At 37.6% G+C, this 24,039-nt stretch overlaps 1 protein-coding gene and 1 pseudogene across 5 annotated transcripts in view; both read left to right on the top strand.

The window, feature by feature from the left end:
- Positions 1-1,009: 1,009 nt before the first annotated feature.
- On the top strand, positions 1,010-19,183 carry LOC306641613 (transport and Golgi organization protein 1 homolog). 4 transcript variants are annotated; one of them, XM_079106788.1, is made up of 21 exons: positions 1,010-1,136; positions 3,652-4,504; positions 4,697-4,774; positions 4,863-4,973; positions 5,956-6,027; positions 6,206-6,310; positions 6,975-7,097; positions 7,198-7,273; positions 8,204-8,259; positions 8,346-8,436; positions 8,610-8,748; positions 12,826-12,927; positions 13,797-13,857; positions 13,971-14,006; positions 14,083-14,150; positions 14,270-14,418; positions 14,538-14,675; positions 15,363-15,431; positions 15,534-15,610; positions 17,196-17,367; positions 18,356-19,183. In XM_079106788.1, the coding sequence occupies exons 2-21, from the start codon at positions 4,451-4,453 to the stop codon at positions 18,682-18,684; spliced, it is 2,106 nt and encodes a 701-aa protein (XP_078962914.1). In that variant the 5' UTR covers positions 1,010-1,136; positions 3,652-4,450; the 3' UTR covers positions 18,685-19,183. The 4 variants fall into 4 exon arrangements, with proteins under 4 accessions (XP_078962914.1, XP_078962915.1, XP_078962917.1 ...); XM_079106789.1 differs by lacking the exon at positions 1,010-1,136 and having other exon boundaries at positions 2,800-4,504; positions 14,538-14,654; XM_079106790.1 differs by lacking the exon at positions 1,010-1,136 and having other exon boundaries at positions 2,805-4,504; positions 14,270-14,370.
- The window catches only part of LOC306641623 (transport and Golgi organization protein 1 homolog), a 48,692-nt pseudogene continuing 28,304 nt past the window's right edge, over positions 3,652-24,039 (top strand). The window contains exon 1 of the transcript XR_013766849.1: positions 3,652-3,673. The product of XR_013766849.1 is annotated as a transport and Golgi organization protein 1 homolog (transcript). The remainder of the gene's footprint in view (positions 3,674-24,039) is intronic.

The following is a 24,039-nucleotide window of genomic DNA, read 5'->3' as shown; positions in this document are numbered from 1 at the left end:
GATGTGTTTTGCAGGCGTAGGGCGGGAAGCGCCAGCGGCGGGGGAAGGCGAGGGTCATTCCCAGTACCCGCCCCCGGGCTGCATCCTTCACAAGTAGGAAACGGCGGAAGAGGTCTGAGTCCTGTGCCGTTCAGCAGGGAAGCATGGTCTCCGCTCAGCTGTCGGTGCACAATGGACTCAGTACCTGCCGCCCTGCCGTCTGTCGCCGCTTCTCCCGGGGACCCCGAGCTTCTGGGACCCCTGACGGTGCTCTACGCAGCCCTGATAGGAGGGACCCCGCTGTGGCCGGCGGGTGGCTGAGTGGTGAGCGGAGTGGCTGCACTGACTGACGGCGACGGGGAAATGGAGGTGTCAGGCCCTGGCAGGCAGCACCCAGCTGTATTGCTGAGCGAGCCGGTGAGTGCACTGGACGCTTCCTCATTGCACTTTGTAACGCAATACTGAGAGGTGGCAAGCCCCTCGCTAGGTTCCCAAATGCAGCTGACGTCACAGTAGGTCTTGTCCGTCTGGAGACTGTTGGGAGGTGGGGCCGGAATGAGAGTCCCCTGGACACTTGAGGAGGGCGGTGTGGAGTAGAGGAGCGAAGGCTGGTGTTTGATACGCTCGCTTTGAGCGCACGTTTAGTTAGACATGGACTTTCATAGAAGGAAGTTAGATTCCTCAAATACTTAAGTTTTTGTCTGACGTAATTTTTTTTATTCATAAAGACCGGGTTATCTGTGAGAGAAGTATCATACGGAGGGATTCTAGCCAGGTGGTAGACAATATGATGTCGGCAGGGCCTATTCCAAATGGAAATAGATGCTCGATTTAAAGTATTTAAGCACTGCGGGCAAACAACAAATATGACACTGCCAGGATCCTGTCTCTCGAAGAAGCTACTGGAGAATTTTGTGGAGGTACATTTCAGATGATGGTGGTGGTTTTGGAACTGCCATGATGAATCTTTGTGACTATTTTGTTATAAATAAGGTTTCTCATTGCTTCTAACCTGTCTCTTTCAGCTAGTTGCCACATGGCCCAATGATGTTCAGCCTGGGCCTGATTTTTATGGACTGCCGTGGAAGCCTGTACTTCTCACTGTCTTCTTGGGAATTGTTTCGTTTGCCATTTTCTTCTGGAGAACTATTCTTGTTGTGAGTAAATTCACTTCCTTCTACCTTAGTACATAAATGCATGGGGTATTCTGTAGTCACTGCCCCTCCCCTTTTCAGGTTACCAACTTAAACACAAATTAGTGGTTGAAGTCACACTCATTTTATAAAATAATTTAGTGTAATCTTTGTGTTGGTAAAGACTTAAGAAAACAAGATAACATGAAAAATCTCAAGGAGAAATCATCAATTTATAAGCTTCTTGTATCAAAACCTAAAGATTAAGAATTAGGTAGGTACAGTGGGAAGACCTGGTAATTCTTACAGCCATTCTGACCAGTAGTTTCATATGTATCAGAAGTCTTCAAATGAGATCAAAGATGGGATAGGTTATATAAATATCCTTTTATGTAGCATAATATGTCTAGTAATCTATCCTAAAGAAATAACTAACTATGCTTTAAAGATTTTCGGTAAGGTTTTTCAGCGAAACTGTGTATTAGATTGAAAACTTAGCACAACTTATTCCATTACAGGGGTCTTTTTAAGTTTTCATATGTTCATATAATGGAATAGTAGGCAGCTTTATATATTTCAAAGACTTTGAGATGCAGAAAATGTTCACAATTTAATGTGAAATAGAAAAAAGCAGAAACTAAGATTTAAATGTTGATGAACTATAGTTATATAAACACATACACAAGAAAAAAGTGCTGCAGAGGAATATAGCAAAATTATGAAAAGCAGATGAGGTAATTTTTCAGGTGTTTTATATATGCATTTCCCAGATTTTGTCATCCAATCATATGTTAAGAAAATAGCTTTTTATTTGCAAGTATAGATTATATGTTGTCCAGAGACATATTATTACATTTTCTGTTCCTTACTCTTTTTTTTTCCTAAGAAGAATTTGTCCATGTATGTGTGTATGTGTACATATATATATTCTTAAACATACGTAGGTTTGTACTGTAGGTCATTCTGCTTGATCCTTACTTAACATAATCGGAGGAAATTATTTTAGGTAAGTGAACTTTGCATGAAAAGCCTTCAGTGGAAACTCAAGAGTTAATGTGGCCAGAAACATTGGCCGCAAATCTTTCCAAATCTTAGTATTCCTTTTCTGATTACTTGATCATATTGGACATTCCATTGTTAATACAAGTTTCCTCTCCTTGTGCAATTGAGTATAAAACCACTTAAAAAGAAATGCCTCTTAAAAAGAAGAATCCTTTGGGTGGATTCCTGTGAGGACTTTTCTAATCTCATTGAACTTGTTCTCAGCTAAAAGAAAAAGGAGGATAGAAAGGTAAAGAGAAAAGGGAAAAATGAAAACGTTTTATATTTCTCTCCTGGTTCTTTCAAGAACCCTGGCACCTGTTTCTATTTTCACTAGGTTAGGTAGGATCTGGGTCTTAGCTGCTGCTCCTCAGTCTCAGCATTTGACTTTGGAGTTTTGGTCCCTACCTTAGATACCTGCTTTTGCTACTTCCCATTTTCCCCTGCTGTCATTTTGGGTGAAAGCTTACTCTCTGATTAGTAAGCCTATGACATTAGAGAAATGTCCATTTCTTTCTATGTTGGAGTTTTCTGAATGTATTTTCCTATAACAAGATCATTCTAAGTGGAATTTTAGGGTCTGCAGTATTACCAAGATACCATGGATGATCTGTGGATATGGATATATCTGAGTATCCCATCACCATTTATACCATTGAAAAGGAGAAATATATGCTAATTTACAAAGAAATTTAGTGATGTTTTAAAAAGAATTATTGCTTAGGCTTTATTATGTGACAGTTCATTGCCGTCTTTGGGAAATGATTCAGGTTTTGCTCTTTCCAGAAGATGTTAACTGTCATTTCTCTTGTTGCTTGCATATTTTCTTCTAGCAACCTTTTTTTTTTTCTTCAGAATTCTTACTGCTATTTTTAGTGGTTTGCAGAAATAGGTGATGTAGCCTGTTAGATTATTTCTAAATTCAGCCAATTGCCAAATTGAAATTGGAGTTCTAAGATGTTTTTTGGTGAGTGAAAGCAGCACGTGTCGGTGGTGGGTTTGTGGCTCAGTGATAGAAGCCCTTGCTGAACCTGTGCGAGGCACTGGGTTCGATTCTCAGCACCACATATAAAGGAATGAATAAAAGAAAGGTCCATCGACATCTAAGAAAATAAACAAGTGGCATATCTTTAATTTTGTTTCCTCAGAGTTCTTTGAACAGTCATTGTTCCTAGACTGTATCCTGGCTGTTTAGAATTATCAAATAAACAATTTTGAGTAAGTGAAGCATTAGTGTACTTTTCTCAAAATAGTAGCCATTTCTATTATTACAGGTAGGTTCTCAAGTCGTTAAGATTGGAATAGATATATATTCACTGTAGGATAAGATACATACCTTAGTATTTTTATATGACAGAGGCTAATGAAATGCTTTTTCTCCTTTACTTATTTTTTAATCCAGAACCAGACAGTTATTATATTCTCATTTGGTTTTGATTCTGTTTCTTTTAAGCAGATGCATGACATCCAATTTAATCTTTATTTCTCTCTCTTTTAGGTCAAAGAAACAGTATATCAAGGTAAATTTTTAGCCTTCTTCTGTAACTTTTAGTAACCCTTTCTATTTGTGTTTGATGTGTGTTTTATACATGTTAGAAGTCGATAGTGATTGTTGATATTTATTATTTTTTAACTCCTAAAAATTTTACTATTCCTAGGTTGCTAACTTGGATAATAGAGCAGATGCTGGTGGTACCAACTGAGATAGCAGATGAGGAGGAACAAATAGTGGGAAGAAGATGATTAGTTTTAATTGGGTCATATTCACTTTGAATATTGATGTAATGCAGATGTTGTACATTCGAACAGTATTTTGTGCTAATGATTTAATCATACATTCAATCAATTGATTCGAGCAGATAAAGAATGGTAATGTGAGTCAGTATGCTTTCATTTTGTTTTTCGTTGCCAAAAATTTACATAAACTTGAAATGATTCCATTTTCTGAAAAGAAAGTGTTTTAAGAAGTGAGGGGAAGAAGAAGGGGAAAAAGAAAGAAGTGAGGAATATCAAACTACATTTTACTGTATTTCCCATCTTTGAAATGAGCTTCAATTGAAATATCATCGTTCTTATATTTTTCTTAAATTTTAATAGTGTTTCACACCCTTATTGCTATTAACTATAGATTGCTTTTTAAGGGCATAATATTTATGCAAACAAGTATTTCCTCATAATGCCAGGTAACATGTCTTTGCTTTTGGTCGATTTAATTGAATTTCATTTAGCAATTGTAATAATCTGGATTTTCCCCCCTTTTAGTCACTGAACAGCAAATTTCTGAAAAGTTAAAGAACATGAAGAAAGAAAATGAAGAACTAGAGCAAAAAGTGTCAAAGTTTGAACAGAAGGTAGAATTATTTTTCTAGTTTTATTTCCCCCTTGATTCCAGCTTGAATCATTTCCACCTGTTTTATAGTTGAGATATTTTAAAATCATTTTTAAATGTTTGTTTCATTCTGGAAGGGGTCACTTACCTGGAAGTAAGTTTTAGTAAGACTATAACATGTATCTTTTAATTGTGAATACTTTATTTTACATAGATCAAGGCATCAAAGAAACATGTCCAAGAAACCAAAAAACAAAATATGGTCCTCTCCAACGCAACAATGAAATATAAGGTACAAATCCCTTGTTTTATGGGAGTTACATTCTAAACTCAAAAGTCATGTAATGAGTAACTATTAATCTTGACATTTGTTTTCCTAGGATAAAATCAAGCTACTTGAAGAAAGTAATGAGATCCTTGAGGACAGAGCTAAAAGTCTTCATGTTGTGTTAGAATCTGAGAGAGAACAGAATGTCAACAATGAGGACTTGGTAAGAGTTTTGGTGGCTAAGTGTTAATGTGCTTTGGCTTTTGAAGTATTTTGTAAAATGGGTTAAGTTGGACTTTCCCCGTGGTGTTAAGTAAAGGGAAGTTGAACCCGCTTCTGTTCATTTAATGGAACTTTTCAGTACTGATCCAACAAATTATTTTATATTTGTGTCCTCAATCCTGGATAATTTTCATATTGCTTTGCTCTGCCCTCTGAAACATGCAGGAACTATTGCCCCATCGAAGAGTGTTTGTATATTGTTTTGTTTTACAGCATCCTATTTTTTAAAACTTTTTACTTTAGAATAGTTCTATAATTACATAAAAGTTGCAAAGATAGTCAAGAGTGTTCTGAAATATCCCACCCCCAGGTAAGCTTGATCACCTAGCTGAGGTAGTGTTCACCAGATTTCTCCACTGGGATTCTTCCAATCCCCTGCCTATTCTTTGGAAATTACTATGTACAGTCCATAGTGAACGTATGAAGAGTTAAGGGCTAAGGATACAGCTCATGGTAGAACACTTGCCTAGCATGCAGAAGGCCCAGGATTCAATCCCAGGCACTGCAAAGAGTGAAGAGTTCTGTTGCACTTCCTGGAGGAGCAAATGTCTTTATAGTTATTTGGAATTCTTCTGTATGTGAGATTTGTCTGTTCTCCCTTAGATTCTATCATTTTTACTTCAGGCAAGAGAGCTTTAACATGATCTTGGGAAATCTTTTTTCTCCACCACTTAGAAAAAAATTACTAATTTGAACTGGGGTACTTAAAACAGTAACTAATTTTCTGTACGTTTAAAAATTTTATTTGCTTATTTCATTTTCATTTTCTGTACTTTGACCTTTTAGTCTGGTTACCTGAAATGTAAGGGGGTGGGCTGAAATCCATTTTGTCTTGTTTATCTTTTTTAACATCTATGTATATTTCTATCAGTATTTCTACTGAAATCCTCATGCATATTTTGTGTTCTATTTTCACCTGGCAGATAATAGAAAAGAAGAACTCTGTAGAGAAGTTAAAGGCTGTTATTTCAATGAATGCTTCAGAATTTTCAGAGGTAAACTTGCCAACAGCTGCTACCGGATTAATACAACATATTAGTTTGGTTGAAGACCAAAAATTTAAGGTGTGCTAAAATGTGCAAAAAATGAGAACTACATGATGTCTGGTGTGGGAAAGTGTAACTTTGTTTTGTTCTGTGGAATCAATTCACAAACTGTTGTGTTTTGCATTAGGTTCAAGTTTCTCTTAATGAAGCTAAGCTTAGTGAATACAAGGTGAAGTGTGAATACCATCGGATTCAGGAAGAAAATGCCAGACTTAAGAAGAAGAAAGATCAGGTAAAGAAAAATTGATGTCATCCATAATGTAAGCTAGGGAAGTGAATATTATTACCTTGTATCTTGGATTTGTTTCTAAGGTAAGGAATTATTCATGCAAGACCTTTTCTTAGATGTGCAAATTTAAACCTTTCTCCCCAAATGGAGTGCATATATGGGTTCTCCATGTGTTTGGAATTTTCTATTCTGTACAGCTTATTTCAGTCCTTAGTGTGTTGGTCTTTTCTTATCAAACATCAATCATTTATTAACTTGATAGCCTCAAAGAATATTCTTCACGCAGAAAATTAAGTATTTTATAACCCTTTTTTGAGTAGTTACTTCTTCACGGGCCAAGGGAAGGTTATATGATAAGGAGTCTGAATTCAGGAGCCAGTCACATATGCCCATCCATTTTTACTGGAAGGAAGTGATTTGAATTGGCAGCAATTTTCTGGGGAATGCAATCAACAGGGTCAACTTCCTTGACAGCTCTGACATTCTTACTGCAGCTCTGAGGGTTGTGGCCACTCTTCTCTCTTCCTTAACTGAGGTCTCAACCCTTAGTGACAGGCAACCAAGGAGGTATGGCTTTCTACTTCCCTGTCTAAATCTTGTGGTCCTGATGTCTCCAGGGCAAAACCCCACCCTAACCCATAGGAATTCTTGTGTTTTGACTTTTCAGTTGCAGGAGGAAATCCAAGGCTGGAGTAAATCACACGCTGAGCTCAGTGAGCAAATAAAATCATTTGAGAAGGCCCAGAGAGATACAGAAGTAGCTCTTACTCACAAAGATGATAATATTAATGTAAGTTTATTCTCCAAATACATGCTTGGTCTCGGGAATTCTCCTGAAAGCTTCCAAATTAAAATTGAGAGACTCTTCCAACCTTTTACTTCTTTTCTAGGCTTTGACTAATTATATTACACAGCTGAATCGGATAGAGCTTGAATCAGAATGTGAGGGTCAAAATAAAGGAGGAGGTAAGTCAGATGAACTAGCCAATGGAGAAGTAGGAGGTAAGATTGGTCTTAGGGAGTTTGAATTCTTGTTTGCCTTCCTGTCTTTAAGTACACAGATGCCACTTCTCAGCTGACTGAGTTTCTTCTTAAGCTCTGTGCAGAATTGTAGGTGCATCTCCCTGGATCTATAGAAACGTCTGCTACATTGGCAGAGGTGGGTTGTGGGGCGTAGTGTAGCAATAGGCATGTGAAGAATAGGCCTGTGAAGTTCCCATTGAGAACTAGGTAAGTACAGTGCAGAGCAACAGTCATGTCTTCAATCTCTGAGTATTGAACATTGTACAGTAACAGACACTTGTTTCTCAACTTTATGCAAGTGATATTTGATTCTGATACTCATCATCTCTATAGCTCTATGGTTTTAAGGCCCATGGCAGTTTTAAAGAGTAGTGAGGTGGTTGGAGCCTTAAACTAAGGCTGTGAGAACAGAGGCTAGAGGCTATAAGGAAGCTAGAGGGAGGGGTAGCAGTGTTTACTGATGTGGAAAATATTTCCAGATGTTCTCTCCCAAGTTGGATGTAGCTTGCATAGAGTGTTTTACACCACACCTGTTGGTAGATTGAAGGATAAACTAGAGGATTGAATCTTTCTAAATAAGACACTTACTTGTGCAGGAGGAGACAGATCTGTGCAAGAAGAAAGGCTTTTATCTTACAAGAGTAGCACAGATCACATTGTTATTACACAAACTAGGAATTCATTTTTTTTTCTTAAATCTAAGCTTGCAATTCTCTTAAGAGTCAGTGAATTAATTGACTCAGTCATTCAGTCATTCAATTGATTTTTTCCTTTCGGTGTTTGAACATGGTCATTGTTTAGTTGGGGATGTTGGGAGAATATCGAGTTAAAAAGCACGGGAATGAAAAGCAGTTAACATCTTTTGTTTTTCAGGTGACCAGAGTGCCAAGGTGAAAACTGGAATGAAGCAGCTGATGGACGTCTCTCGGGTACAGTTCTTTGTGAGAGTCCCACAGTGCCTGTGAATGCTTCCTGCGCCTCACTTTTAAGAGTATGTCTCTTCTGTAATTTTTAGACACAAGCTGCAATATCAGTAGTTGAAGAGGATCTAAAACTTTTACAACTGAAGCTGAGAGCCTCGATGTCTGCAAAGTGTAACCTAAAAGGTGGGTTCTTCTGGAGATGAAATTGCTATATGCTGGGAAGTCTCAAACTCTTGTGGAAAGATAAAGAATGACTTTTAACTCTCTTGCTTCTCATTTTTCTCAGCACTGTCCCCTCAAACAAGTTCTCAAGTCCTCGTACACATATAGAGATCAGTTGTTTTATCTTTTAACAGACCAAATAAAGAAATTAGAAGATGACCGCAATTCACTCCAATCCATTAAAGCTGGGCTGCAAGATGAGTGCAAAACTCTGAGTCAGAAAGTGGACATTTTAAATGAACTGTACCAGCAGAATGAGGTGGCTCTGCGCAGGTTTGTTATTGCTATCACTCTGTGACCTCATGCAGATAATTTTGTCTTTTTGGAAGAATATTTACAGTTTCTTCCAGTTGTAATTAATAGAGATTTGTTTCCTTTGTGGTTTGTGTCCCATTACTCGCATTTTCTTTCCATCTAACCAATTGTCAGCTTCCTATGAAGCGGGAGTGGCTAACTGGTACTAACAGTTACTGATGTGGAAATACCTGTCTGTTGAAGATCCAGATGCTTCCTCCCATCCCACCATTATTTCAGTTTCCTTTCCTTGTGATCAGTCATGTGATTCTAATATGTTTTGAACTTATATCTCTAACTGTTAACCTTTAAAATCCTGAGTGATTTGGATGGCATTTTTCAGAATAAAAATTCTAAAAGGAATAAAATTTACTTATTGAAGGTGTTATTGAAGTAAGTTTTGGACTCGAATATCTCAGCTGTTCACACTAAACAATTGAACTGTGACGAGGACCTTAGCAGTTCTGATTACAGAAGTGCTTGTTTTTAGTATTTATTTATATATTAATCTTCTGAAATATACATGTCACTGAGCTAGTTTTCTTTGGAAAGATATAATTTGGCAATTCATTTGAAGATTTTATCCACAAAAATATTTGAATTCTCTAATAATAGGTTGTTTGTGTCAGAGTTTGTATTTGCTACTATATTTTATTCTTCGTCATATATGTAGCAGTCTTTGTCTTGTGAAGCAAAGACAGACCTTACAGAGCTAACTCTTTTTAGGTGTTTTTGACTTCTACTGCCTAATGCCATTAAACATTGAAACCATACCCTTAACTTTTCTAATTCTTTCTCTCCAAGCAACCTGTTTAGAATCTCAAAATTTTGTTTTAGATGCTTGGCCAGCTTCAGAGAAACATTTCTTGTTTCATCACTTGTGTTTTTTTAAAGAACACCTTTTTTTCTCTGTCCCTACTAGTAATCTGAATGACCTAAATGACAGTTGATTTTCTTTGTGATGCTGTCGAATGTAGCACTCTTTTCTTCAATTCCTGCAAAATCCATTCAGTCCCGCTCTGTGGTTTGTACTTTGTTACTCATCCCCAGGCACTGTTAGCTCATGCCTGGGTCATCTCTTCTGTTACTACTTAACTGATCACCTGTCTTCATCCTGCATCTTTTTATAACTACTTTCAAATTCTGACTAATTTTCTTTACAACTGCTTGAGTGGACTTTCTAAAATACTAGTCCATCCGTGTCAATATGTGCCTGAAGTTTTGAAGAATTAGCTTTCTATTTCATGACCTGTTTTTTCTTTCTTGTATCTTTTGAATAGTTAAAATATTTTTAATTGTTTTGGTCATCCCCTGTGTAAGCTTGGTGTAATCACAGATTGTTATATTCATCATCTTATAATTTAAAGGCCATGCTGAATATCCTGAACTTCATAGAAAGCCGACATAGATTAAAAGATTTACTTATTTCTGTGCTTTAAGTAGCTCCTGGATTAGATTAGATACTGTCATGGTAATGGATGTGAGTACTTCATATACTGCAAACTCCACAAGACATTCACTCACCATTCATTCAGTTTATACACATATTTCTGTAGTTCTTCATCCTACCTTGTTGGTCTCTCCTTTGAAATTACTTTCTGTTTGAACATTGTCCTTTAGTGATAGGTTTGATGAGTGTATCAGAGTGTAGTATAAGGATAAACAGAGAATAGCATTTTTATCCATTAAATATTGCTACTTTTATAATCTGTATTATAGTAGGTGGACATTCTAAGCTTCCTGCTCAGAGTTAAAACCAGTTTCCATTTTTAAAGGATCTTTCTTCTGGTTGCTGAATTTTGACTGTTCCTTAGTTTTAGCACTTTCAAGATAGCGAATTAATAAGATTGTGTTTTAAAATTTTTCTTTAAGGAGTCCATTATCATTGCTGTTTCCTTTGTCAAATGTCTCACCCTTGCCCTAGTTCCTGTAGTCATTTCTCTCTGGCTTTTTAACAGATGTATCAGGGAGTGCCTAGGTGTAGTCCTCCCCACACCCCCTTACCTCTTGCATTTATGTGACTCAGGGCCACTAACCATCTCTTGAATTTTGGGGTCTTTTTCTAAATGTTAATTTTACCTCATTCTCTCTTCTAATTTCAGTAAAACATGTTAGAAGTTGATTTCCCCTGACTCCCAATTCTGAATTTGCTTCATTCTGGATATTTACTTCTGACCTAGTTAAAAGTGCTAAGATTTACTTTACTTCTCAAGTCTGTTCCTAAAATCATTCATTAATGAGTTATTAATTTCAGTTACCATATTTCAGGTTTTTAAAGAAATACTGTTGTAGATGTAGATGGACACAATACCTTGATTTTGTTTATTTATTTCATGTGGTGTTGAGGATGGAACCCAGTGTCCCACATGGTGAGACAAGCACTGTAGCACTGAAGCACAACCCCAGCCTTTTTCAGGTGTTCGTTTTTTTTGTGGGAACCACAAGCTCAAACCAGAATGTTGAGCGTGTGCTCTACCATTGGCTATATCCCCCGCTTCCTTGCTCTTGTTATAAAGGACAGGGTTTCACTGTGTTTTCCAAGCTATCTTCAATCTGATCCTTCTGCGTCTGCCTCCCAAGTATTTGGGATTATGGGTAGGCCACCACATCCAACTAATTTTTAGTTTTAGAATTTCTATTCCTTTGATGAAATTCATAATCTTGACTTTATTTCCCGGACTATGTAAAGTCACAGTGATTCCTTAATGCCAGCCTTAATTGTGTGTCTGAGATTCCTTTTTCTAATGCATCTTGGCCACATACACATATCTTCCCTGCCTTATCAACTCTGATCCCTTCAAACACATTCTGTGTATTCTTCTCAAGGTGGTTTGATTGTTCTTAGTGCTCTCAGGCTAGTTCATTGATCATTGGAGACAAAATTCCCTCTCCTCTTCATCAAGACTCAGTTTTTTCCACATTCCTTCTTAAGGCAGAGTCAGAGGGAAGGTATTATATTCCTTTAGTCATCATTTATATTTGTTTCCCTTTAAAATGTCGACGGACCTTTATTTTATTCATTTCTCTATATATGGTGCTGACAATCGAGTCCAATACCTCACACATGCTAGGCAAGCACTTTAGCACTGAGCCACAATCCCAGCCGAGTCATCATTTATATCTTAAACAGTGAGCTCCTTTCTTCTTCAGCATTTTACAAGGTAACTAGTATATTACAGACACTTAAAATACTTGCTGAAGAATTAAATGAGCAGTTATAAAAGACTATATAACCCCCTTTTCTATTTGGTTACTATAATTTTTCTAATTTTTCTTCTGATTCATGGAAAATTAAGTTTCAAGTTACTTATCTTTTGATTAGACCTATGGCTAAAGCAGTGCAAGGAGAGCAGAAGGTATTTAAACTGTTAAATGTGTCTACCTTTGTTATAGTGGATGAATGTCTTGATTTTCATGATCAAAGTTAAAACTTGTTGTCAGTAGACAATATCCTGATCATGGGTCAGTTTGGATTCTTTTTCTGGTTGATAGACATTGTCACAACTCAGATTTGCCTTTTTGCTTAATCACAATTCTTCTGAAATTGGTGTCTGAAGTGTGAAAATGTTCTGTGGTGAATCGTATTGTTAGAAGGCATGTTCAGAAAAGTTTTCTCTCTGACTGACTCTATCTTGGTAACAGTCTTGGATTGGGAAACAAATTTTGCATGACAAAGATGTACTTAGCCATGGCAGAAATGACAAAGAATTCTCCCCTGCTTTATCCTGATATGTTTGTGTTAGGTTGATCAGTCCTGACTTTCCACTTAGAAGTAAAGTGAGTTTTCATCATCTTGAGCCTAGGAGGCTAGCCCTTGGGGCACATATTGTTTTTACATTTGTTTTATTTACTGGTAATTAGAGAATTAAAAGCAGAAGTTAGAAAATGTAAGTGATTTGCCAGTTTTGATTTCCTAAATTGCTGGTTTGAATTGCTTCCTATTTTATAATCCTAAGCATTTTAGAGAAGGGTGGGAAGTGACATTTGAATAGAGCAGTCATACACACTGCTAGGGGAAAGGAGAAAGTTTGACACGAAAACTGGTTTTATTTTTAGGAAACTGAGTCGACAAGAGTATGAGAGACAAGAAAGAGAACAGCGGCTGTCAGCTGCAGAGGAAAAGGCAGTTTTGGCGGCACAGGAAGTTAAAACTTACAAGTGAGTTCAATGTCTAATGAACTCTAGTGTTAGCTTCCTTTTGAATCTGATTTGACATGTTGTGGAAGAAAAGAGCACAGAAGTAGAAGTAATGAGAGGATATGAATACATTCAATTCACACAGAAGAAAAATAAATTTCAATTGAACAAATGAAAAATGTTAACAAAAATTGACTTATACCCAAATGCTGGCAAGACCATATGGGAACTTGGTTCATGCAAACAGTTCTGAGGGTTTTGTATGTTGGAGTAATTCTTTAAGAAAGCAGTTTGCTATGTGATGTTTTAAAACCATTAATGTGCCGTTTGATAGAGCTGTGAAATCTATGGATATAATTTTAAAAAAGAAAAGTTTTAAGGAAGAAGATATGCCTAGCAAAATTATTTGAGAGCACATTGATGAACAGTTGAAGAAATTATAATTTATCAATTCAGAATCTCTCCCAGTTGTTAGGAAACAATTAGATAGTATTAGGTTTTATATATTTATTTATTGATTGATTGATTGATTGATTGATCCTGGGGATTAGACCCAGGAACGCTTAACCACTGAGCTATATCCCCAGACCTTTCTTTACTTTGAGACAGGGTCTAAGTTGCCTAGATTCTCACTAAATTGCTGAGGCTGGCCTCAAACTTGTGATCCTCCTGCCTCAGTCTCCCAAGTCACTGGGATTACAGGTGTGTGCCATTGCAACTGGGTCTAATGTTAATTTTGATCTCACATGATTGGTATAACTAGATAAAGTGTGTTTTTTATGTATGATGAAGTCTTTAAAAGTATAGCTGACAGAGTAAAGGGAACATGGTCAGATTGTTTCAGATTTTATTCAATTGTTTTGACTAATAAAACCAAGTATAATTTTTAGGCGCAGAGTTGAAGAAATGGAGGAAGAATTACAGAAAGCAGAGCGCTCATTTAAGAATCAGGTAGTGATTAATACTGTTGTGTAGTTGCAGAATTTTTTGATATCTAATACAGACCATTTTAGCTAGTATAATGAGTCCCTAAACATTTTTTTTTAATGTGTTGTCTTTTTCAGATTGCCGCTCATGAGAAGAAAGCTCATGATAACTGGGTAAGACTTTTTCCCCCCTTTTCTTATTTTGTGTATAGCCTACACAACCGAATTTGAATATTTCTTTCTCTAATAGGTCAAAGCTCGTGCTGCAGAAAGAGCTATAGTTGAAGAGAGAAGGGAAGCTGCTAATTTGAGACACAAGTATGTGATTTTGATACCTTCCTGTATGTTTTATAGTGTTTTAAGACTATGCTGGATGGTATCTAAGAAGGAGTAGATTACTGTTTCACATTTAAGTCCATTCTTTCTCAATATTCAAGATTATTGGAAATGACCCAAAGGATGGCAGTGCGGCAAGATGAACCTGTGATTATAAGACCAATGATGGGAAGAGCAGAGACACAACACCCTCCCCAGAGAGGTAGGGAGCACTTTGTAAGGGGAGGTAGACTATTTCTTGGTGCAGAATGTATGTAAATTACTTTTTATTTCTGCGTGTAATGGTTATGAAATAATCTGAATGACTTGCTAAAGGGTGGGCAGTGTAAAGGCTGCTTTTAAGTGGGAACAAGGCATTGTTGTCCTTAGGTCCACTGAGCAAGAATGGGTCTTTTGGCCCGTCCCCTGTGAGTGCTGGAGAACGTTCCCCTTCATTGACGGCAGAGCCAGCTGGGAGACCTGTCTCTGCTACTCTGAATGGAAGAGATATGGGTAGAAGTGAATTTGGTGAGCATTCACATGTTACTTTGCAATAAACTGTTTCAAGGGGTTTTTTCCCCCCTTTTGAGTATTCTATTGAAAACATTGTAGAATGTGGGCCTGTATATATATATAGAAGAAAATTTCTTATTTTGTCTTATTGGATAAATAGTGTGCTGTAAAATCTGCTGTAGAATAGAAAAGTTTTTATTCCTGGAGGTCCCTGTATTATTTTTTTTTTTTTCTTTACAATTTTACACTGTGAAGTGTAAGCCTTTATCTTTAAATTAACTCTCTATGGTGTTCCTTTTTCAAATATTCTAAAAGTAGCCTTAAAACTCTATGTAGTGTTATATTTCCATTGTCATTATAATAATGTGAAATATTGAGTCTTATTTCCAGTTTTAAATATGTCTATAGTATTGGTAAGATTGGAAGTCAGGTTATACAGAGTGAAGAAAAGCCAGCCTACATACTTCCAGTCTATAGCTTGAAGTTCAGGACCAGTACTTTTAATGTGCAGGGCTCCTGCTGGTCTTTCAATCCAAGGCATTTCTTTTTTACTTACTTAAGTCTCTGCATAAATTGTGACTTATATATTGGGCAACCAGTCTTTAATGTTGCTTTCTAGTTATTGTTGAACCCTGACCTGCCCACAATTGGTTTCCATCTTCTGCAAAATACATGCAAGGACTCTGTTCTTTCTTTCCCAAGGGTCAATGGATGGACCTTTTCCTCATCCTCGATGGTCTTCTGAAGCATCTGGGAAACGCTTTTCCTCTGGTAAGGTTCCAAGTCATTTCAAAGACTCTAGGATTGTGGATGCAGGATATTTATTCTTTTCGTGTTGGAATGATTCTAAATTCATTCTCTGACCTCAAGCAGACCCGGGACGTGGTCCAGCTCCCGTGAACAGCAGCTCCAGGAGCTCTTCTTCAGCCAAGGTGATGGATGAGGGCAAGGTAAATTCTGCAGGCATTGTGAATCATGAGGTCATGCAGGAACATTCGCTTTCCTACAGCACTTGCTCTTTACATCATCCCTGTTTGTGTTGTATTTGTGCTTCCGCATTTGATTTTTGAAAAGCAAACCGTTCCCCATGACCCCATGAACAGTTCCCACTGTTACTTCTTTGGCTGAGCATCCAATAGCAGTAAGTACTTAGAGGTTGAGGACTGAGTGGGGCTTCTATTCTGTGTATTTCAGGGAAGGATATGAGGAGCATGACATTGACCTTGTTTGCTTTAAACTGCATGCAATACTCAATGTATTTTTCTCCTTAACTTGGGAGTGTTGCTGAAGTGTGTGTAACCATCACTAACTTCAGAATGTGAAAAGTCATCACTCCAACTTCACATTGTATTTCGTGTTGAATATTCTAAGGCAAAGTAAATTCATTATACATTACATAATTCATCATTATTATCTTTGGGAGTATGGTGTTTAGGAGTTCCTCCATTTGTACAGTAGGAGGCAAACCTAGGCAAACCTGATTTTGAGTGATTTAAATTAGATGGGTAATTTTCTGGAAGTGAAATAGTGTTTCAGTGAATAATGATAATGTGAAATGACCTGTTGAGCCAGTCCCAAGCAATAGACTCATTTGTTCACATGAGTGCATTCTTTAGTAACTTGTGTAGCTGTTATACCTGGTAGGTCGTCTGCTGCTCTGTATTAAAATAAAAATTTAATTGCTTAGTTTCCAACCCACCTCCTAGGATATAGTCATTATCTCATATGGTGTACTGTAAATGAAAGTAAATATTAAAGCATTGTCTTTCTAATTTGTGTATATAGTATCGTGTTCGAAAATACTTGTGAGTTCTTGTATGTCTATACCAGGAATATACATTTTTTGAGAAATCTTTTTATCTAAGGGTACCTTAGATAAGACCCCAAACCCCTTCTCAGTTGAAGACTTTAAAGAGAGTAGACACCCTTTGATAGGAGTAGAGGTGGGAAGAGCATAGCTTAGAGGCAAACCTGGGATTGAGTTCCAGCCAGGCCTTTTACATGCACTGAGACCTTCAGCAAATTTGCCTCAGTTCCCACTTAGTTAAAATGAGACACTACAAGTTTTGGGAATTTGAATGCTATATGAAAGGCTTGCCAAAGAGGCTCTGAATAATAGCTATTATTGGATGCATAGAGGATGGAGTTTCCATTATGTTCTGTACCTTCTTAATATGCAAGTCTTGAGCTATTGTGATGAAAGAGCTGTGGCGGGGGAGGGGCTCCCTTTGAAATCGGCTGTAGTGTATAGAGCATGGCGTACTGGTCAGAAATCACCTGTTAATACCTTCTGCCAGTCTTCTTGCCTTTCCCTTTCCCGTGCAGATATAATCGGTAACACGTTGCTCGCTCTTGCGGCATCCTTCTAACCTCTGTCAGCTGTCGATGGGAATGTGTGGGAGTGGTAGAGTTTTGTTGCACTGATGGTGCTCTCTGGACAGGTGCCTGTCCTGGGTTTTGGCATTTACGTGGTTGGTACTTTGTCTTAATATACAGGAATTTTAAAACTAACTGCTCTCAAATCTTAAATTACAGGTTAATATGGCTACCAAAGGGCCCCCTCGTTTCCCAGGGGTATCTCTCATGGTCTCCCCTGTGGGAGGGCCCCTACCACCACCTGTTCCATATGGACCACCACCTTGGCCACTTCCTGGGCCACTTCCTCAGCCACTTCAGCTTGGTGGGCCTTTTGGACCTCCACCATTTGGTATGATGATCTGAACACTACTGATTGACCTGTAAATCATATTCATCTTTTCTTTCTATTCCTTGCTAAACCACTTGCTATCTCTGGGCTTTACAGTGCAGGGACAAAGGTGACTTAGTACTTTTTAGGTTTTCCTCCAGTTTCTTGGGGCACATGGGGCAGGCACTACAATATCTTATACCGAGATAGGCAGTAGCTCTCTCTCATAGACAAGGAAAGCAGCTGTGTACAGGAAAACCAGAAAAATTACTTGTGCAGATGTTTGTTGGAAATCAGTGGCTATGTACTGCAATGGATGAGTCGGACAGTGTCACAGATATGTACAGCCTACATCATGAAGTCGTAACCACCCATGATAGAAGCATATGCAATAGATTACAGAATATAGAAGAGGAAAAGTCAAACCCTCCTCACCTTGAGAAAATTCAGAGAGAAGTGTTAAGGAGGATTTAACACTGACCTAAAAAATGTTGCTGAGTTGAATTAGGTGGCTGTGGAAGGCCTTTTCCAGGAGGGCATGCACCTTGATTCTGATGGCATGTATAAGGTCCATGCTGAAATACACCATGAATTTTTAATTGATACAGTAGTAGACAGTGGCATTTCCTTTTATCAAAAATTCTTTGATGCAATGAAGTTCTTATTTCATAATCTATCCTCTTGTCATGGTATATAGTACTTCCAAATAATAATGGAGGTCTTTTGAGGTAGAAATAATTCTGCCATTATATGGTGGGGATACAAAAATGACAAGCCTGGAGCGAAGTAGAGCCATGCTTAAGTCCTTCATATGTTACTTCATGGCTGGTTGGCCATAGGCTGTGAGCTAAATTTGTTCAAGCTCAGTTTGTCTCTCCTGTCAAGGCAGGATGTCACCACTTGATTTTCTAGGCTTGGGAGAAATGATGAGAAACTATGTTAACATACTTGAAATCATCCTCATTTATACATTTGTGGGTATTTACATAACTTCCTTTTCATTTTCCAGGTCCTCGTGTGCATCCACCACTATGCTTAAGAGAATATGCACCAGGTGTTCCACCTGGAAAATGGAATCAGCCTCTTGACCCTCGGGAATTTTTACCAGGACCCACACCACTTAGACCTTTAGGTTCATTTGGTCCGAGAGAGTACTTCATTCCTGGTACCCGAATACCACCCCCAACCCATGGTCCCCAAGACTACTCACTATCACCTGCTGCAAGAGACTTGACACCTTCAGGCTCTAGAGATGAGCTTTCATCTGCCTCTGAGAGCAGTAGCCAGGACTGTTCACAGGCTTTAAAACAGCCTGTAACCATCACCTCTGACACTTAGTCAGAATGTGGACTGTGCACTCTTCATTGTGTAAAGGGATTATTGGCTTTGAAATCCAAAAGTCTTAAGGGTGTATTTTTAGAAGTAAGCTGCCTTGGCAGTCTGCATTCTTGAGCCAAAAAATTCTAAACTATCATTCTCCTTTTAACTAATGATCACCACTTAAGCTAATGTAGCCTTCCAGCTTTGAAGTGTGCAATAAGGAATACCTGTGTTTTAGTTAATGTGGCATATATAATTGCTAAATGATTTAGAAAGTCATAAAATATGAACATTTCCTGTGGAAATGCTTTAAGAACATGTATTTCCATTATCCTATTTTGAGTACAGTCCAGTTGCTAGAAAGCAATGGTGTTCACAAGCTTGATGTTTCTGTCTTAATATCTGGTCCCAGATTGTTATGCTACAAATGTTCACTCAACTTATTTCCTAAACTTATTTCCCTGCTTGCTGAAGTTCTTTGTAGTGATAGTAAATAAAAAATTGTTTATTAATATTCCTCAAGTGTCTGTTGATTCATTGGATTGTCATGAGACTTGTGCCATTTGGAAAGCATGTAAACTCAGAGTCAGAAGTGAAGACAGTGACTTGGCAGCACACTCCCTGTTTTTCACTGTTGAGGAAGCTGGCCCTTGTTCACCTGTGGACTCTACAACGGATTTCTTTTACTCCTGAGAAGTTTGTGGTTCTATTTTTAGCACATTCATGTCCTTTTTTCCAACCCTCACTGCCTATCTGAGAATGAGTTCACATTAGCAGCAAGGATTGTTCTACCTGAAGTTCTACTGCATTTACTATTATTGCTTTAAGGGTGTACAACAGTAAAATCAAAGTGATACGTCATGTCTATAAAAAATAAGGGCATTTCTTTTTTAAAATGTACAGTCTCTTCTCCTTCCCATACATTGCCACTGATTTTCAAGAAATATGACCAAAAAAATTACAATAGTATAATCCTATGAGAAAGAATGATTGAATCTCTAAGGCTTCTGACGTGTCTTCAATCAGCAACTATGGGCTGAATTAAATCCTCTTTTTGTTAGATACTATTTTACAATGAATATTTGAACACTGCTACTTTTACTGAAAACTCAATTAAGGCTCAGAATCTGGAATTGTACCATATTTAAAGTCCTGAACCTGTAACTAGTATCTTTAAAATGGTGCTTCTAAGAACTAGTTCTCCAGAGCTGTACTATCAATTATAGTCACTTGTACAGCAATTTAAAGATTTAGATGAAATTAACATTGTAAAAGGCTGGTACTTTTGTTTACTGCCAGGCTACATTCTTCCATTCTTTTAAGTCCTAGGAAGTAATAGGATTATTGAAACCTAGAGCATGACATGTCATTGTTCTGTTGAATTCACTAAGAGTATTCTGAAAAGGGAGCAAAAGCTTCAGTGTGAAACAAAATCTCTTTATCCTAAAACTACTGAAGACAGTAGTTTAGAAAGACAGAATCCCTGAAAGAAGATAACTCAGAATTCAAAAGGAATTCATGAGTCCTCCAGGAGGAATTCAGTCTATATGACTTCCATTTAATAACAAGAACAGAAGCGGCTGTATATAATAGGAAAACTTCATGTAATAGCATATGCCATTTTAACCATGTAAAAATAAAATTGAAGTCACAAACACCAATTTTGAGTGTATCTCTTAACCTCCTAAGGACATAAGGCAATGCTGCAGTTAATATAATTTCTAATTTATTTTGGTACTGGGGATTGAACTCTGGTTTTCAACCAGAGGCATATCCCCAGCCCTATTTTGTATTTTATTTGGACAGGGTCTCACTGAGTTGCTTAGGGCCTTGCTTTTGCTCAGGCTGGCTTTGAACTCATGATCTTCTTGTCTCGACCTCCGGAGCCCCTGGGATTACAAATGTGTGCCACTGTACCAAGCTAATGTAACTTCTAATTTAAAAACCACATTTAAATAAAGGTGAAACCAGGTAGGAAGATAATCAAACAGGAAAGGTAAATTTATTTTTTTTTTCAAAACAATAGTATTTTTCCCTTCAAAAAAAAATTTTTTTTTTTGGTATTTATTCGGTTAGTAAGATGGAAAGCATTGTATGTAGTTTATCTGAGTAGCTCTGAACCCACCCATAGTTGCCTTCCCTTACATCTGAGTGTAGCGCTTCTGTAGCAAAGCCCAAACTAGCTGCCCATATACAGATGGTGTAGAGAATACTGTCCCTTGATTCAATCAAACTTTTCTGTCTCAAAGGTGATGTGTTTCAGAACTCCTCTTCTGCTCATTGTTTCTGGGTGTAGTTGCTAAGATTATTTCATTGGTGAAGCAGTAGTGTTTTAGCCTGAAAGTATTATGACTACAGTTATAGTTATTATTCAGCAGCTCGCTTTAGCCCCCCGCCCCCCAGTGGAAAGTGAATTTAAATAACTTGGGAGATATGGAGTGTTTTGTGTGAACTGCTTCAAGACAATCACTTTTTTTTTGTTTCTTTGTCATTTCATGCAGGCCTGAATTAAAACTAAGCTATTCATAGTGTTCAATTTAAACTTGTTTAATTCTTTTTTTTTTTTTTTATTGTAAACAAATGGGATACATGTTGTTTCTCTGTACATGACGTAAAGGCATACCATTTGTGTAATCATAAATTTACATAGAGCAATGTTGTTTGATTCATTCTGTTATTTTTTCCCTTCCCCCCACCCCTCCCACCCCTCTTTACCCTCTATACAGTAGTTCCTTCCTCCATACTTGCCCCCCTCCCTAACCCTAACTCTAACCCTTCCCTCCCCCCCATTATGTGTCATCCTCCACTTATCAGCGATATCATTCGTCCTTTGGCTTTTTGAGATCGGCCTATCTCACTTAGCATGATATTCTCCAATTTCATCCATTTGCCTGCAAATGTCATAATTTTATCATTCTTTATGGCTGAGTAATATTCCATTGTATATATATACCACAGTTTCTTTATCCACTCATCAATTGAAGGGCATCTAGGTTGGTTCCACAGTCTGGCTATTGTGAATTGAGCAGCTATGAACATTGATGTGGCTGTATCTCTGTAGTATGCAGATTTTAAGTCCTTTGGGTATAGGCCAAGGAGTGGGATAGCTGGGTCAAATGGAGGGTCCATTCCAAGTTTTCTAAGGAATCTTCACACTGCTTTCCAGAGTGGCTGCACTAATTTGCAGCCCCACCAGCAGTGTATGAGTGTACCTTTCTCCCCACATCCTCGCCAACACCTGTTGTTGCTCGTATTCTTGATAATCGCCATTCTAATTGGGGTGAGATGGAATCTTAGGGTGGTTTTGATTTGCATTTCTCTTATTACTAGAGATGTTGAACATTTTTCCATATGTTTGTTGATTGCTTGTAGATCTTCTTCTGTGAAGTGTCTATTCATTTCCTTAGCCCATTTGTTGACTGGACTATTTGAATTCTTGGAGTAGAGTTTTTTGAGTTCTTTATAGATTCTGGAGATTAGTGCTCTATCTGAAGTATGATTGGCAAAGATATTCTCCCACTCTGTAGGCTCTTTCTTCGCATTGCTGATAGTTTCCTTTGCTGAGAGAAAGCTTTTTAGTTTGAATCTGTCCCAGTGGTTGATTCTAGCTTTTATTTCTTGTGCTATGGGAGTCCTGTTAAGGAAGTCTGGTCCTAGACCAACAAGGTGAAGATTTGGACCTACTTTTTCTTCTATGATCTGCAGGGTCTCTGGTCTGATTCCGAGGTCCTTAATCCATTTTGAGTTTAGTTTCGTGCATGGTGAGAGATATGGGTTTAGTTTCATTCTGTTGCATATGGATTTCCAATTCTCCCAGCACCATTTGTTGAAGAGGCTATCTTTTCTCCATTGCATATTTTTGGCCCCTTTGTCTAGTATGAGAAAATTGTATTTATTTGGGTTTGTGTCCGTGTCCTCTATTCTGTACCATTGATCTACCTTTCTATTTTGGTACCAATACCATGCCGTTTTTATTACTATTGCTTTGTAGTAGAGTTGAAGATCTGGTATTGCAATACCCCCTGTTTCACTCTTCCTGCTAAGGATTGCTTTAGCTATTCCGGGTTTCTTATTCTTCCAGATGAATTTCATAATTGCTTGCTCTATTTCTGTAAGGTACACAATTGGGATTTTAATTGGAATTGCATTGAATTTGTATAGCACTTTAGGTAGTATGGCCATTTTGACAATATTAATTCTTCCTATCCAAGAACATGGAAGATCTTTCCATCTTCTAAGGTGTTCTTTAATTTCTTTCTTTAGTGTTGTATAGTTCTCATTGTAGAGGTCTTTCACCTCTTTTGTGAGATTGATTCCCAAGTATTTTATTTTTTTCAAGGCTATTGTGAATGGGGTAGTTTTCCTAATTTCTCTTTCTGAAGATTCATCACTTATGTATAAAAATGCGTTGGATTTATGGGCATTGATCTTGTAACCTGCTACTTTACTGAAATCACTTATGAGTTCTAAGAGTTTTCTGGTGGAATTTCCAGGTTCCTCTAAATATATAATCATGTCATCAGCGAACAGGGATAGTTTGAGTTCTTCTTTTCCAATTCGTATCCCTTTAATTTCTTTGGTTTGTCTAATTGCTCTGGCCAGAGTCTCAAGAACGATGTTGAATAGAAGTGGTGAAAGAGGGCATCCCTGCCTTGTTCCAGTTTTTAGGGGGAATGCTTTCAGTTTTTCACCATTTAGAATGATATTAGCCATGGGCTTAGCATAAATGGCCTTTACAATGTTAAGGAATGTTCCCACTATCCCTATTTTTTCTAGTGTTTTGAGCATGAAGGGGTGCTGTATTTTATCAAATGCTTTTTCTGCATCTATTGAAATAATCATGTGATTCTTGACTTTAAGTCTATTAATATGGTGAATTACGTTTATTGATTTCCTGATGTTGAACCAACCTTGCATCCCTGGGATGAAACCCACTTGATCATGGTGCACTATCTTTTTAATATGTTTTTGTATGCGATTGGCTAAAATTTTGTTGAGGATTTTTGCATCGATGTTCATTAAGGATATTGGTCTGAAATTTTCTTTCCTTGATGAGTCTCTGTCTGGTTTAGGTATCAGTGTGATATTGGCTTCATAGAATGAGTTTGGGAGGGTTCCCTCCTCTTCTATTTTATGGAATACTTTGAGAAGTATTGGAATGAGCTCTTCCTTAAAGATTTTGTAGAACTCGGCTGAGAACCCATCTGGTCCCGGACTTTTCTTTGTTGGTAGGCTTTTGATGACTTGTTCTATTTCAGTACTTGAAATTGGTCTATTTAAATTGTTTATGTCCTCCTCATTCAGTTTAGGCAATTCATATGTCTCTAGAAACCTGTTGATGTCTTCGAAATTTTCTATTTTGTTGGAGTATAG

The sequence above is a fragment of the Sciurus vulgaris genome, assembly GCF_902686455.1.
Source record: "Sciurus vulgaris genome assembly, chromosome: 12".
Classification (NCBI taxonomy): Eukaryota; Metazoa; Chordata; class Mammalia; order Rodentia; family Sciuridae; genus Sciurus; species Sciurus vulgaris.
Note: the sequence above shows the minus strand (reverse complement) of the source record. Positions and strands in the feature narration are given on the sequence as shown.

Excerpts from the sequence above, each read along its gene's own strand:
- LOC306641613 (XM_079106788.1), top strand. The coding sequence starts at position 4,451 with ATGAAGAAAGAAAATGAAGAACTAGAGCAAAAAGTGTCAAAGTTTGAA. Across the intron at positions 4,505-4,696 it reads TGTCAAAGTTTGAACAGAAG|ATCAAGGCATCAAAGAAACA; the intron begins GTAGAATTATTT and ends TATTTTACATAG. Across the intron at positions 15,611-17,195 it reads AGGTGATGGATGAGGGCAAG|GTTAATATGGCTACCAAAGG; the intron begins GTAAATTCTGCA and ends CTTAAATTACAG.